Here is a 15,951-nt window from a genome sequence, read left to right on the forward strand (position 1 = left end):
GGTGGAGCACATTCTATGGGTTTGGACAAAAGTGTACCTGCAGCCACCATTATAATGTCATGCAGAGATTTTTCACTGATTACCAAATCCTCTGTGCTCTGCCTAGCCTGTTCATCCCTCCCCTTCCACTCCTGGCAGCCTGTGGCAACCACCGATGTTCTTTCTGTCGCCATAGCACTGTGTTTTCCCTTTGTCATATAGTTGGAATTATATAGTACTTAGCCTTTTGAGATTGGCTTCCTTCACTAAGAAATACGCATTTGCAAGTTTTCTCCATGTCTTTTCATGCCTTGATTGTTATTTCTTTTTAGCACTGAATAATATTCAACTTTCTGGATATATCACAGTTTTTTTCTTTTTCTTTTCTTTTTTTTATTTATTATCACAGTACATTTTTACCATAGAAGGTAATGGGTTGGGACCTGCCAGCTATGCTATGAGTTGGCGTTTTCAATGCTGATATAATTCAAGCTCAAAGTATAGAGATTTGGAGAGCAGGAGAGTTTGGGTTTGGGTGGATAAGGAAAATATGGAATAGGGCTGAAATTACTTGGGTCCAACGAGCTCAGATCTAGCAGCTTCTATGTGACCTATCCTGACCTGCTTTGATACTGAATTTTGTTTGGGGCCCAAGCCCCAACTCCTAGGAGAATGTGAACTCAGCTTTCTTTGCCTGCATCCTTCAGCTATTTCCCTCAGGACTTCATGGATGTCTACGGCTTAGAGTACGACTACAAGTTTATGTATGTTTAGAACAGTCACTGAGGACTGGACAGCCATCTAGGAGATTAGGCCTAAAAAGGAGGGATGCTGCCGAGAAGAAACCTGAGCCTTCCGTGCTGAAAGACTATAGAGACTCCCTTTGATTTGTTGCTTCAGGTCGAAAATCCTCTGACTGGCTCTTTACAGTTTAATAAATAATAGCTCCTCTTATTGTTATCTTTATTAACCAAGTTAGTAAAGGCTTCGATTCTTCCTGTCCCTGCACACTCGGTATTTCTTTCCAATTTTCCACCTCTATCAATGTTTCTGCTACGTAGGAAGCCTCTTCCTTCCCCTTTCTTTCCTCTGTGTCTTATGCTTGCTTAACAGCAGTCTTATATCCAACTTCCTGCATGAAGGGTTCCTGGGATTCCACAGTGATTGATTCCTTTCCTAAATCTTTGCACTGAGAGTTGGACCCACACAATTTGACTCTTTATAATATATAAACAGCACAGAATTCAAGGACATGGGACATGCGTCATGCGTGGCTGAGTGAGTGTCTTTCAAAATGAGAATGCAGACAGTACAGTATTAAATTCTTATTCTGTTGAATAGCCTAAATGAATGAGCTGTCATTCTCATTTTAAATTTATTCTAAAAGCTACTAATTTCTATTGTTATTATTATTATCATATAAATCCCTATTCTTCCCAGTCCCCACACCTTTGTTCCTCTTCATTCCATCAGGGAACTGAATGGATAGGACACTTGAACAACTTTCTTTTAACAACACTCTGTTCACAAGCTTAAAATGGAACATGTTTTTGGTTCTGCCTTTTAAGAGATTTGAAGTACATTCTCACTTACTGCTTCAGACTGAAATAATTGCCCGAACTTTCCCCCTTCATTTTTTACATCTATACACAGCTTCTCGTTTTCTTTCTAAGGATGTTAAGAGCTTCTAATTTGACTCACATATTAAATAGAGACTTCGTTTTAGATCACAGTTTTTATTCAATAATCTCAAGTCATAGCTTGTAGTCATCATATCAGTTTTCCTTTTGAGAGTTCTTAAATGTATTCTAGCCACCATCAATAATAATCAAACCTTAGTGAGGTCATTATCCCGTTCCTGAGCTGTCAGTCATTCACTATGATAACACCTGAGATGATGTAGAAGACAGTTGTCTGAATCACTCTTATTACTGCACAAAAACAATCACTGTGCGCTTCCATTGCAGATCGAGTCAATTCTGACAAAATGATGGTGGTTTTGCAAAATGATGGTATTCCCGTAGGAATACGGGATGTGTGGTGGTGGATTTCTGGCAGCAAAATGGCCTCCATCTATTCTTGCTCTTTTCATCCCCAGCTAACTCTGGGCTTCAGAAACACGTATCTCCATCACACTCAAGGAAGGAGGAGCAATAGAAACTCACCAATAAACCATAATATCCCTTGATACACAAAACATTCTTCTCCCCCTTGACTAATATAACTTGAAAAAATCCACCAAGGTAATTTAATGCTGTTCCAGTCTATGTGAGCAGTTGTATAAATACCTGATTATTTTGATTTGGCAGTTGTTGAAGCAAAAAGGAATCACTGACCACTGCTGCCTTTACTTTATAGTTTTGTGAGCTTTCGGGGGACCCAACTGAAAAATCAGTGCCAAGTGTTCTTAGAGAAGATGCTTTTAATGGTGTTCCTGTTGCCCTCCTCACGAGAAGAAGCTGTCATGTTCGATCAAGGTGGCAGTGTCCTGCTGGTCAGTCTGTTCCCTGGTTTTCCCTTCCCAAATATTTCTGAGCACATACCAGGCGAATGTACACACTTGCTTCCAGTACATGTTTCTCAGGAAACTAATCTTTACACTGGCTTTATTGTTCCTCATTAAGGGTGAGATTCATCTCTGCTGCTGCCTTTTTGTTCCTAGCTACATAAGACACCAGTGCAGGGGGACCAGTGCCATATCTCTGACCTCATCAGAGTACAGTGACAGCTCAGCATGACTGTGTTAATGAAAATGAGACTTCCTCTTTCTATGTCAATTTCATTTGAAAAATGCTGCAGGCTATCAGACATCAAAGTTGTACAGTGCTTTGAATGCACACAAACATACAACTATTTAACCCAAATTATGTGCAAGTACACACACACACGTGCATACATGGTATGAAGAGTTCTACTATCACTGGATTTTTTACACCTGAAACCGGAATTGCCCTCAAATAACACAGACTTTGGTCAAAATCTATTCCATCAGCTTAGACTTTTACCTTTATGAATAGCTACAGGCATCCATTGTTTGTTCCTTTAATGTAGCCTTGGTTATGACTAATCTCTATGCTCCTTCTTTTCTTTTGAGAATCATAGATACATTGAGGGGTGGCAGGCATACCTATTTCATCTAAATTTCAAGTCATAATTGAAGATAATTGTCTCCATAACACTAGAAAACGTTCACTTTGGTTATAAAAATGAACAAGGAGTAAGTGCAAAGAATCATCTTGACCACATTTGTGTTTGCCTCATATATCCTCGTCTAAGAATAACTAGAAGCCATCAGGGAAACATTTTGATCTGTTGCCCAGTTATTTCAGTAGGGCTGAATCCCAGGACTGAGTTCTGGTCCAAAAAGGGTGGAACACCTGGCATCCTAGAAAGCAAAGTTCCCAGAAGGCATTAAAAAGTCCCACAGTCAACAGAAATATTGGCCCAGAGAAGCTAAATTCCATATGTTCTTCGAGTGCATTTTTGATGAGTGTGTTTTGATCATCTTGAGCAAGGTTAGTTTGCAAAGAGCTGAGCCCAACAGGCTAGGTTAGCCATCTAGGTAACTACAGGCCTTGACCGTGGGTGCTGCTTGAAAAAGTCCCTTGTGGTACATACGTTCGAGGCTCCTCAGAGTTTGTCTTCCAAACTGCTTCCATTCAAGACTGTTTGCTGCCTCCAGGGTCACTTATTTAATTAGATTCTTAAGCTAACCTTCTGTGGGTATTTTCCCCTGGAACAGAAGGTGCACTTTCAGCTTTTTAAGTACATGGACAAATGTATCCCCCAAAGCTTGACCCTGGAGCAGTGTGGGAACTCAGACAAAATCTGGGGGAATTAACAGTTGCTGTGGCTAGGTAAGTCTGAGGGTTACAGAATATAGAATATTGGTTCTTTGTGGTGTGTTTCCTTTCAAACGATTTTTGTCTGTTGGTTTTCAACTTCTCTGTGTAGTAGTGAATGAAACATCTATATGAAAGAGCTATGCAAAACATACTGCCTGTGTTTCAACGTCATCCATGTGTATAAATCATGGTGACCCGACCATGAGATGAAATGTATGCGAGCTCTCTTTATAGATTACACATAATCTACAATCACGGGCAAATTTCATTTCCTACACAGAAACATTTATTAATGTGCTTTCAAATGCCACATTTTCCCTGAGCCTGCTGAGTGTAATATCACTCCTGGACTGTAACTAAGCAAGAGACAGAGCAGTGTGGTACTTAAGAGTGAGAGTTCTGGAGTCAGATCTGCTGGGTGATGAACTAGTCACTACCACTATTCAGCTGTGTGACCTTGAGCAAGTTATTTGACCCACTGGTCCTTGGATTTCCCATCAGTGAACTGGGCATAGTAATATCACCTATTTCATAAGTCATTGTGGGGTGACTAAGGTCATATATACATATATTAAATTCCTGTCACACAGCAAGTTTTCAATCATGTTACCTCTTATTACCTGATTCCAGGTCAGGTTTGATGCTAATTTTTGTACATTTAAAAACAATAAAATTTGTATTTTTAGAATAGCTTTAAAGAAAAGTTGCAAACATAGATCAAGGAGTTCTCATATACCCTGCACCCATGTACATATATATATATCCACATGTAAACATCCGTGTATAATTATTTCTCTATAAATTCATCAGTGTATATATTAAGCTAAACTTAAATTCATACTGATGCCTTCACCTCTACACCACTACTACATGGTTTATTCTAGCTTTCCCCCTTTGCTTATCTGTAACCTCCCACTCCAGCTGGGTTCTACCGTTTGCCTTCTATTCATTTATTGGTTCACCCTTGGTATATAAGGACAGCTATTTCAGAATTGTTAACCCATACCCCATGAAAAACAACTTGACCAACTTGAATATAGTGCATATATTCCATTCCTGAACATAATTTTAATAGATTTGAATCAGCCATGTGACCTCTCAAGGTGATTCTTCCTACAGAATCAATATTTGGCATTCTTGTTTCTGTAAGTATTCCTTTCACAGCCTGAGAAGAGTGGGTGACCTGTCCAAGCAGATTCAGATGAAGTCTTGACCCTGCATTTGTTTTATCAACAGATTTGGCTAAGAGCTCTTTGCCTATAAGCTCCTGACAACATTCCTCTCAGGAGCTACTCTTTTAGACAGTGACTAAAATCTCACTAGCCATGAGTTCATATTAAGCTCTTAGGAATTCCAGATTAGACTCTTTCAAGATATGCTGTTGGGAGACACCCCATAAAAGACAACATGCCATTCAGGAAATCCCAACAACTGCAACATTGGGGTCTACGTGGACTGTTAAGTCTACATAAAATATCAATGTAAAATACCAACTAATAGGGCCCTAGGAAAATGAACTCTGAATGAAAATCCATGGTATATTCCATTCTTTGGTGATGCAGGCATGGTAATAAGCCTTATGGCCTATATTTAAACCTCAGAGTCTGCCCAGAACATGTCAGGATTCTATTCCAGGCTCCCGTTTTATCCACTTGGCATATGAATTCCAGGAAAAGGGCTGAAAGATAAGAAATTCTTTCATATATCCCAAAGTAGACTTTTTTATGTACAGCATTTTGTCAAATTATGGATACCACATTGTATTAATCAGAAGTCAATCATAAAAGGGGATGTATAATGCTAATGCCATATCACTTTTATGGTTTTGTTTTTGCAAGACTCTTTAGTGGTTACCAGAAGATGCTATGTTAGACCCTAAATAAATAGATAAGAGATAAATAGAGTTTTCACAAATAATTCTTGTATTTCTGCAAAATCCACTCTAACTTTTAGTTAACCCTCAACACAGCAGCATAAAACTACAGATACTGCAAAAGGACAAACCACTGAGCAGAACTCAAAATGGACCGTAATAGCATGAAGTTATGGAACTCCCTTACATATGTGAGGAAAGCATGTTTCCTATTACCCATAAATAAGGACAAATGGTGCTATTAGCATAGATTGCCTCCTTAGAGCTTAGAAGAGGCTAAGAGGGAGAGGCTTGGCAAGGATTCTGACCCAGCAGATTGTTAAGAAGGGAGTTGGTTCCTGATGAATTTTAATAACACTCTAACTTCCCACAATGGCTGGAGCAGCCAGCTCTCTGTTACATACTCCACCTCTGTGATTACCTGCCAAGTGCTTACTGCGGACCTGCAAAGATGAGTTACTCCAGAGCAAGTGGGTTATAACTCCATGACACTGTTTGTGCCAGATCAGTAAGAAAGGCAAAGGCACACGTCAAGCCGCCTTTGTTTTCTCTCCATAGAGAAACAAAGAGCCCCACAGTTCAGCTGAGTGTTACTAACTAGTCCTCAGCATCACTTAAAACACACCAATGATTGTCCTCATTTGTTTTTCACATACACCATAATTTTTTGAAATCCAAATTAGCTAAAATGCAATTGATTTTCAGGGAATTAAAAGCTTACCATAATTACCATCAATTTACAGGAAGCATGTTGTTCATGTTATATAACTGTGGAATTTCTCTCTTAATAATAGTTTGTGATGCTTTATTTAGAAAGAAAAATGTCCATATTGTTCACATATGTTAAAACTAGGTGGATTTAAGCAATAGAAATTCAGCTAATAATAACAGTGATAATAACATATGCTGGATTAAATGATCCTTTCTTCTCTTCCATCCTACATAGGAGTTAATTTACATTTTAATAAACTAAATAGCAAATAATAGAGAGAGTCATATGTTTCTGTGATACGAGCAGAGAAAACTTTGTAGGGAAAGTGAAAAATACAGTCAGAGGAAACAAACTCTCAGACTCTAGACTTAAGCACAGACAAGTCTAGACTATTATAAATCTTATCACAAATTCTCTCTGGAAAAGCATTTTAAAAATTTAACATCTCAGTCCTTCAAGAAAGACCGAGGGCATTTTAGTTCTTTGAGGTCATCATTTTTAAAATGACCTGATTCATCCTCTTTCAATTAAGTTAATACTTGGGTCATTTAAAGGAACATGCATTTCATATTCTTTGCTTGATATTTTCACAACATAAAATAATTACAGCCCTTTCTATTTCAATATCAATTGAGATTGTATCAAATTATTTATTGAGTATGTAATGCTATCAGATAAAAGAGGCAGTGGAGAGCTACAAATGCTAAGCAATCAGAAGAATATTTTCTCTGGGGACAGTTATGTTTACCAGTGTCTTCCAAAATACTTCTTTGTTTTATGACGTGATAGAAGAATACTTGTTTTGTTTCTTTTTAATTTGAAGTTAATGCCGAGTGTCTAGATTTTAAAAGACAGCATAACTAGACATGCATAATGATGGGGTTACATTAATGAAATAGAAAGAACAGGCACCCACAAAATACTCTATTGACTCTATTGGAATTCAACATTGTTTCAATCTATTTTCTATATTTTTCCACTTTGGACATTCAAACTAGGACAATATTAGTAAAAACTCAGAATAAATAAACATAAAATTGCTTGTATTTGCTAATAAATGTCTTGTCTGTTACAGAGCTATTAGAGTAGTTGGGTATGGCTGCTACTTGCATGCACAGTGCTGCTTGGGAGGGACCAGATCCAGCTCTGGAGGTCACTACCTCTGTCCTTGCTATGTGACCTTGAATTCAAAACCCTGGGATTTCAGTGGGACAGTCAGTATACTGCCTTCCCAAATTTGGGTTGAACTGAGAAATAGACCCAGGAATCAAACAGATGGAGATAGAATATGTTTTATCAGTAATGTGATTGTGTACATCGAAGACAAAAGAATTTATAAAAAATATGTAATTTAATGATATTTACTTATTATAAGTCAATTTAGTAAGTTTACAGGATACAAGGCCAAAAACACAAATATCAATAGTGTTTCTGTATACTGGCCACAAATAATATTTAAAAATGTCAAAGACAATAGTTGTAGTAGCATCATAAAGAGCAAATACTTAAAATCTGCACACTGAAAAATTACAAAACATTGCTGGGATAAATTATGGATGCTCTAAATAAATGAAACCATCTGGAAATGCTCAATATCATGACCATGTACAAATGTACATGGATATATACATATGTAAACATTTGTGGATGTGTACCATAAAGATTTCTGCACTTTACCATATATAGGCTGAACTTCAATTAAAAAGTTTTTGAAAGTTAACAACAACAACAACAAAAAGACAAACAAAAAGCTATACTGGCTTAGTGACATGGATTAGACATGTGGTCACAGTAGACTTTTCAATGGTTGACCCCGAAACTAGGTAGATTAACCTATCTTGCCTACTGGCATAGCTGGGTAACTACAGCCCACGTTTACCAAAGGCTGAAGAACCAACCAGAACCCTTGCGTACTGTCAAGTGCCTGCTCCAAATGAGACAGAAATGGCTGAGCTGAGCATGCCCACTTTCTTTTTCTCAATACACCAATAAGATGAGCCCTCTTCTCTCCCCATTAGGTAAGGTAAAAAGGCCTGTGGTGCTTCTCTATGGGAGTCTCTTCACAAAAAAGGCATTAATTGAAGGGGAAGTGGGGCATTTCTCTCCAGTCCTGACCTCTCTGTGCTTTAGTCTTCTCTCCTTTGTAAAATGGTGGTAATAAAACCTATCTCACCCAGTTGTGTAAGGATTCCAATAGATAATGTATGCGAATGGCTTTGCCCAGTACCAGTAAATGTGGAATTGGTGAAGCAGAGCATAACAGCTTTAGCGAGGGAAGAGATCTTCAGGAAGATAATCTGATCCACTTGTGGTAATTTTTTAGATTAGAAAACTGAGACCCAAGGAGGTCTGGACTCTTGTCCAAGTTCCATGGCTTGTTGGAAATGTACTGTTGACATATGACGGCCTCCAGGTCTCAGGTGTTCATGTGCCTTGTCCAGAGTTCTTTCTGCTGAACCACTGTGCTGAAGAGCCGTCGTAAATGGCAGTGGATAAAACTGCCGACCCACCCCCCCATCGCTCCCGATCACCGTGAATTTCCTGTTTTCAGAAGGTACACAGTCGAAACCTACCCCCAGGGAGGACCTGCGTGTGGCTACACTCAGGCACCAATTTACAGCCCTTGTTGTGCTTTCCCAACAAGAACAAGATTACTATTTTAGAATCAAGGTAGCTATTTGCACAATCCACTGTGAAGTAGTTAGGCAGGTATTCTTTTGAAAGTAAATAAACACAGTCAACTACAATTATTTGATTCCATTTAGTATATGAGAAAAGGTAATGGTTTAATGATACCCTAGTGGTCCGTAACAGTTAATGCACCACAGAAAATGAAGCATAAAATCCCCTTCTCACTAAGAACTCTGAAACTAGTGTTATGAAAGGCCCTAACCCCCAGGGGATTCAAATGTTTTCACCGTCCCACCAAGTGACAGCAGTAATAGTTTGGATGCTCTAGTCAATCACCAGTTATGAAATACAGGATGACATGAAAACCTGTGATGTATTCTATTGGTTCAGTGATAGATCTGAGACACTTGCTATGGCAATAAAATGGTCCTGTAAAGGCCAGATGGTTTTCTACCTCTGTCACATGTTCTCAAATGCTAGCTCATCCTGAGCCGGGCCAGTAGCTTGGGGGTTCTTACTGATGGCAGCACCCCCTTCATGTGCAGACCCAGTGGACGGGCTGGCAGGGTAGGGAAGTACCTGGGCTCCCCTAAGACCAACGCAAACATAGAAGTTCTTGGTGTTTCTGTTGGAAATGGTGTGAGTTACAAATATTCCCTGAAAGCATGTGCCTGGCCTCCTGGCTCTCTGTATGATAAATACTAACAGGATGGGCTTCTTTGCCATAATTTGCCATGGATAGAATACAGGCTGGTGCTTCCAAGTCAGCGAGGCAGCTGTGCACATCTGGACCAATTCCAGGGAGAAGCCCCAAACCAGCTTGAGGACGATACCGGAGCACAGCAGGATGCCCTGTCTTCAGTCACCAGAAATGCACCTCCTCTGTAGATTTCTATATCTGCTCCCATGTTGCCACTGAGCATAACAAGTTTGAGGGTCCAGGGGTCATCTGGATACCACTGCTCTTTCCTCACTTGTAACTGGCAAGATGAATGTCTCTTTGGCAGGATTATCCTGAGCTCATTATTTGAGTCTTGTCTGTAACAAATACAAAAAATAGTAGCTAGTATTATTAATGTGCTTATTTCCCATTAAAATTAGGTTCATGTAAAGTTGTTAAAATTAATAATATTCTTCTGATTATTTATTGTATCTATCTATCTATCTATCTATCTATCTATCTATCTATCTATACGAAACACATGTATATGTATGTATACGTATGCATACATAAATGTATATATATTTGCGTGTGTTATGGATGTTATTATATGTTATTATCTACATATAATATAGATAGATATAAATCTCACCCACAATAACATCAGTAAATACATAAAGAGGGCAGCGTGGCTGGAGAAACGTCACCGTTGGACTAATTTGCCTTGTTTACAACTGTGTGTCCAGAATAATTATTAACATCACTCTCAAAAGTGACCCAGTTTGGACAATAAGTTATGTAATCAACCTAAATAAGGTTCAAAAGGAAAACATTGATCTCAGAGAAAGCCAAGAACAGTTACCGTCTCAATGCTGATGAATAACACATCCACTGGACAACTACGGCTGAAGAAATTTGTACTGGAGACACCAACACAAATTTTAAAATATGTAATAATTCCTTAATAGCAGTTAGCAAAGCAAACACAACAACAAACTCAGTGTTCATAAGGTTTGTCCCAAATAGAGGATTTTCCATTTGGTAAAGAACACTCGATGTTTATTCTCATATTTTCCTATGAGAAAATATGAATAAACACCGAATTTGCTCCTGGGTTGACATCGATAGTTGCACCTTGAAGTGGATGGTTTTAGTATTGACGAGAACCCTTGAGGTGGCTGCTGCAGTGAAGGTTATTTTGCCACTCAATTTTTGTCTGTTTGACTTTTCTTTCTTTCTTTAAGTCCTGCTAACTTCTCCAATTCTAGCAAAGTTTTAACATTTAGCTCCCACCCTTGGAGATTCTGAACAGTCTTTAAAGGCTTGTTTAAAACTTATCAGACAGATGGCATTAATTTATCTCTTTTATAGTCTATTATAAAAGAGAGGGAAAGCAAACTAACATTAAGAGCCAGGGTTCTGGGTGACAGACGTATGTTACCCTGTTTCAGTGACTTGGCAGTTTTTGCAAGAAGGATGTTTGCTTTCTCTTTTACATAACTTTCGATGCTTATTTCCTCTCAGAAAATGTCCTTTATCCAATTGGGAAAACATTACTTTAGCAAATCACACTTAATAACTTCCTATTAAGCAACGTTGGAAGATTGGCTAAACTGAATCCCCCTCGCCTTCAGTCTGGCCTGGGTCACTCTTGGGTAGATACACATGTATCTTTTACACATTTTCAAGTGTATCTATTAATAAATGGATTTACCTTCCAGTAGACCTCTAGAAACGTCTTCTTTCATATCAAGCTCAACAACAAAGTCAAAATTCCTTACCATTTCTTCTAAATACTTTAAGTTCTCTGACTTCCTAAATGTTTTCTGCTACTCTCCAGCCTGGGGCCTGTTTTAGGCTGGAACAAAGCGGTCAGCTGGTGGGGCGTCTGGGAGCCTCATGTTGTTTTCAACCCCATAAGCAGCTGAACTTGCCAACGTTCCCAACTTCTAGAACCTTGAGCATACATCACACAGACCCCTCACTATCAGTCAAGGGAAGGACTGAAAGCCCACTACAGAGAGAAGCAAAGTTTTAGAACAAAGTATAAAGTCTCAGAATTATGCCAGGGGTGTGTTCCAAATCTATTTTGTTTTCCAAACCCGTTACCTTTATTTCAGCAAACCCAATTGGTCCCTGAATTTCTCATTCATATGTAAACCCTAAAGTTTAGACTTTTGATATGGAATTCATATCTAATACAATATTGTTCTTGTGAAACTACCTGGCAATTGGGGAACTTTTAATTGCATGTGACACATGTAGAAATGGGTTTTTGAAATTCACTGATAAAAGCAAAAGGCTAAAATTAAAGGTGTATTATGACTTTTCCATCAAGAAACATTTTACCTGAGTTTCTAATTAGCAAATCTGATTCAAATATGTGTGTATTATAAACCTTATGTAAGAAGAGATTCATACTACCTAGCTCTCCTTCTTACTCTAGATTTTTATGGCCCTAGAGATGATACATTTAGTGGGGTCATCCAAAGAAAATAGCAGAGTATAGATAATGCACAAACTGTTTTACTGTGAATTATGGATTGTCATAGAAGAGGATGTGAAACATGTTTTTTCCAGGACTGTGATATACGGAGACTTTTAATATAAGTCTCTGTGAACCAAGAGGGAATAAGAGTTATTTCCATTCTCCTGAAGGATTTTCTTGCAATATATGAAAATTCTTTTTCTTTTCACCTCTATGAAGTTTATTTTATATGTGATAAAACTATTATTGAATTCAGAAAATAAAACTGAATAAACAATCTGCGGATAGAATATACGAGAGCTAATCACAAGTACAGAGCTTGAACAGTTGGGCCGGCTCTCCCTTCCTCTGAGAGGCCTGAAAGGCATTTGAGAATTAAACATGCAGGCTTAGACATCACTATGCAGCCTTGGTAGTGACCTGTTTTTATGTTCCAGGCAATGAAAGCTTAGAAGAAAACTATGTCCAGGACAGTAAGATGGGGTTTGTCATCAACGCCATCTATGCCATGGCACATGGGCTGCAGAACATGCACCAAGCTCTCTGCCCCGGCCACGTGGGCCTCTGTGATGCCATGAAGCCTATTGACGGCAGCAAACTCCTGGACTTTCTCATCAAGTCCACGTTCATCGGTGTGTCGGGAGAGGAAGTGTGGTTTGATGACAAAGGAGATGCTCCTGGAAGGTAAGGCAGTCTTTTCCATAGTGGATCCAACTAACCCATGAGCCCTCCTGAGCCAGACAGATTACAACTCTGGCTCCTTTGGGTTCCATGGTTTCTGGGTGTCATGAGGATAGATACAATGAGAAAACTAAAGATACAGGGCTCATGTTAGATGGCAATTACATGTTAAAACGTTGAAAACCATATTGGTAAACACTCACCCCCCTGCATCCTGCCAGTGCCACCCCCGTACCCAGTTATCACCTCAGTCCTTCCCTCAGAACACTGGGGACCTCCCTGCAAAGCTAAGAAGCCAAAGAAACTACACCTGACCAGCAGGACCCTTGCAGGTACTGCCAGCTCCAGGCCAGCACCCTTCTTATTGATTGGTCCCAATGCCATCCTCGTTGTGAAATATTTTAATATTATGCCTGGTTAAAGAGGTTAACATATGACGAGAACAGCGTCCTACACATATATCCCTTTTTCTCAGGCTAACTTATGTTCCTCTTGGAACACGAAAAAAAAAAAATTTCTTTCTGTCTTTGAGTCTGTATGGCTTCCAAAGAAGTAATCAAGAAGCAAAGGAAAATTAAACCTAACTAATGTGTACATATATTTCCCCTAAGTCATTTGATATTCTTCAACACTTGCTTTATAACACCAGCTAGCTCACATGTAATTGGTACATGGAGAATGCTGGCAGTATAAAGAGTCGTTATTTTTGTTCATATGAATTGTCCCAGGCAAGGAATAATCAGAACCGTCAAATAAGAATTAAACCTGGCAACAGAAAGAAAAAGGCCCTCAGCTTGGCTGCTGCACAATATGCCCGTCATCTTTTTTTTTTTCCCCCTCATAAGCCCTGTTATTGTTCAGTATATGGTTTTGCAGAATGAGGGAGTTAGGAAAGCATATGCCGTGTTAACATGGAACATCAAATCATTTAATCTTCATTGCTACAGGCGTATCATTATCCTCTTTCACAGATGATAAACTGAGTGTCAGAGAAACTAAGAAACTCACCTAAAACTCACGCAGGGAATAGCTGGTCGAGGCAGCACTGTCTGAATCTTGGGCTCCTGGTCTTTTTGCCACATCCAGCTCACTGCCTTTTAGCCAATCCTGAAATTAGGCCAAGTTGCAGGCAGCATTCTTAAAGTCATTTCAAAAATACTGTAGTTGACTATTTAGGAGGGACTACTGTACGACATTGTAAGAGACCCTAAATAATTCTCCATGCATCTCTTCCTTTCCTGTAAACTTAAAGGTCCATGTTTGCAGAGTGCCTTGTGGGGCCTAAGTGAATTCTCCCTGTTAAAATCCAACAGCTCTGGGAAAGGTAAATGATAAGAGTAGTTGTCAGCAATTAGAATGATGAATTGAGGAGATTCCTTCCAAGCAGCCAGTTAGTTGGGAGCAGATTTAGGTCAAAATGTGAGCTGATGGTTGGGATGGTCTGGGGTCTGGGCCTGGGGAAAGCCTCTAGGAGCTGAGCACCTTTGGAAGTGGAACCAGAAGGAACAGTGAGTCTGAGAGTCAGAACACCACTCTCCCTTCTACACCAATGGTTACAATGCTGGGTTCCACCGGAAACTCTAATAGGCTCTGCAAAGGATCGGATTTGGAATGGAAACCTTCCTGCATGATTGTATGAGATAACACACATAAGGTGCCTACCACAGGGCCAGATGCAATTTAGGTGTTCCACTGATAATATTTCCTCTTCGCCTCTCTATCTGTAAGTCATCCAAAATATAGGCACACAATTTCAGCTTGCTTCTCCTCCCATCATTAGTTACATATTTAAATCATGAGCTTCCCCTTGGGTCTCTTTTCAAGGATTATTTCCTCATGCTTGAAATTGGTCATCTTAATCTGTGGTCAGTTTCTGTTTCAACCACCTCCCTTTGCTTCCATTTCCTATCAGAACACCATTCATGCCTTGGACCCTCTTTTAATTATTTTAGTTAATCATCGTGCAAAATAAAATGAATGCATTGAGAGGATGTTGTAAAGCTGTGATTTACAGCATAAGGATAGTCCAAATAAATGTCAACATACCCGGAAGGGACTCTGGGGTCCTGAAAAAGAGCGGCATTTATTAATGCACACAGCCCGGAGAAGGCCTCTCTTTAGTAAATCGGTATTTTTCCCTCGGTGTCTTTCAGTATTTTTTTTTTTTTTTTTTGCCTCTGGCTTTTGGGACTTTAAAAAAAACACGTGTTTTCATATGAAAATATTGTAAGGGTTTTCAGTTTCTACATGCTAATGAAGTGTGACTGACTGCTCCTATATGAAGAAATAAAAGTCTTAGGGAACTGATTTATAGAAAAACAATATTCTAAAGGTAGCAGTGCATTTAAACCTTCATTGAAAGTACGTAAGGAGGTTTAAGAATGTAATATGGAGTAAAACCTAAAAATTAAAAGACATGAAAAAGCAAACATTCACAGCAAGTTCTCTAACCATGAGTTTAAAATAGAAAATTATTGGATGTGTACATTAGTATGGACTGAGCCATCAGCCCACATTAATACCCACATACATGGACATTACTTAGACAGCTACTCTGTAGAACATTCTAGTATGTCTCAGCATCCAGGAAAGTAAGAACCTTTTCGTAGCCAAAAATCAGAATAGGCAGGAGATGAAGAATATGGTCCAGGTGTGCCATTTTCTCATCTCACTCTTGGTAAGGTGTGTTCACCAGGAAAAGTAAGGAAAACACTTCCTTCACTCTCCCAGTCTCCCCTTTCCCATTTAGGGGAATGCTGTTTATAGAAAGTGCCAGAACCTGGCTGTAGAGAAGCCACTAGCTTCCCTATGGGTGACAAAATGCACTTGTACACTAAGAGCAGGCAGAAAAGCCAGTAAAGGATTCAGTTGTCGAGATGAAGAACTGGGCCAGATACAGCCAACAGGTTTCAGATGCCCATTGAGATGGATTGGTGGTAGCTTCCTGCAGTGCTCAGCCAAGGATTCTGAATCTGAATCCTGTTTAGAAGGACTTCCAGGATGGATTGGGCAAGGAGAAGAGAGGAGGAAGAGAGCCGGAAGAGGAATATGTGTTAGTTAATTGCCATCTATTTCTTTGGG

General features: G+C 39.2%; 1 protein-coding gene across 6 annotated transcripts in view; it reads left to right on the forward strand.

Annotated features, from left to right (window-relative positions):
- Positions 1-15,951, forward strand: part of GRM1 (glutamate metabotropic receptor 1) — a 334,828-nt gene that overhangs the window by 256,457 nt on the left and 62,420 nt on the right. For all 6 annotated transcript variants that reach the window (XM_019744494.2, XM_019744493.2, XM_019744495.2 and 3 more), the window contains exon 5: positions 12,627-12,873. In XM_019744494.2, the coding sequence (XP_019600053.2) occupies positions 12,627-12,873 (247 nt within the window). The remainder of the gene's footprint in view (positions 1-12,626; positions 12,874-15,951) is intronic.

The sequence above is a fragment of the Rhinolophus sinicus genome, linkage group LG05 (genome assembly GCF_036562045.2).
Source record: "Rhinolophus sinicus isolate RSC01 linkage group LG05, ASM3656204v1, whole genome shotgun sequence".
Classification (NCBI taxonomy): Eukaryota; Metazoa; Chordata; class Mammalia; order Chiroptera; family Rhinolophidae; genus Rhinolophus; species Rhinolophus sinicus.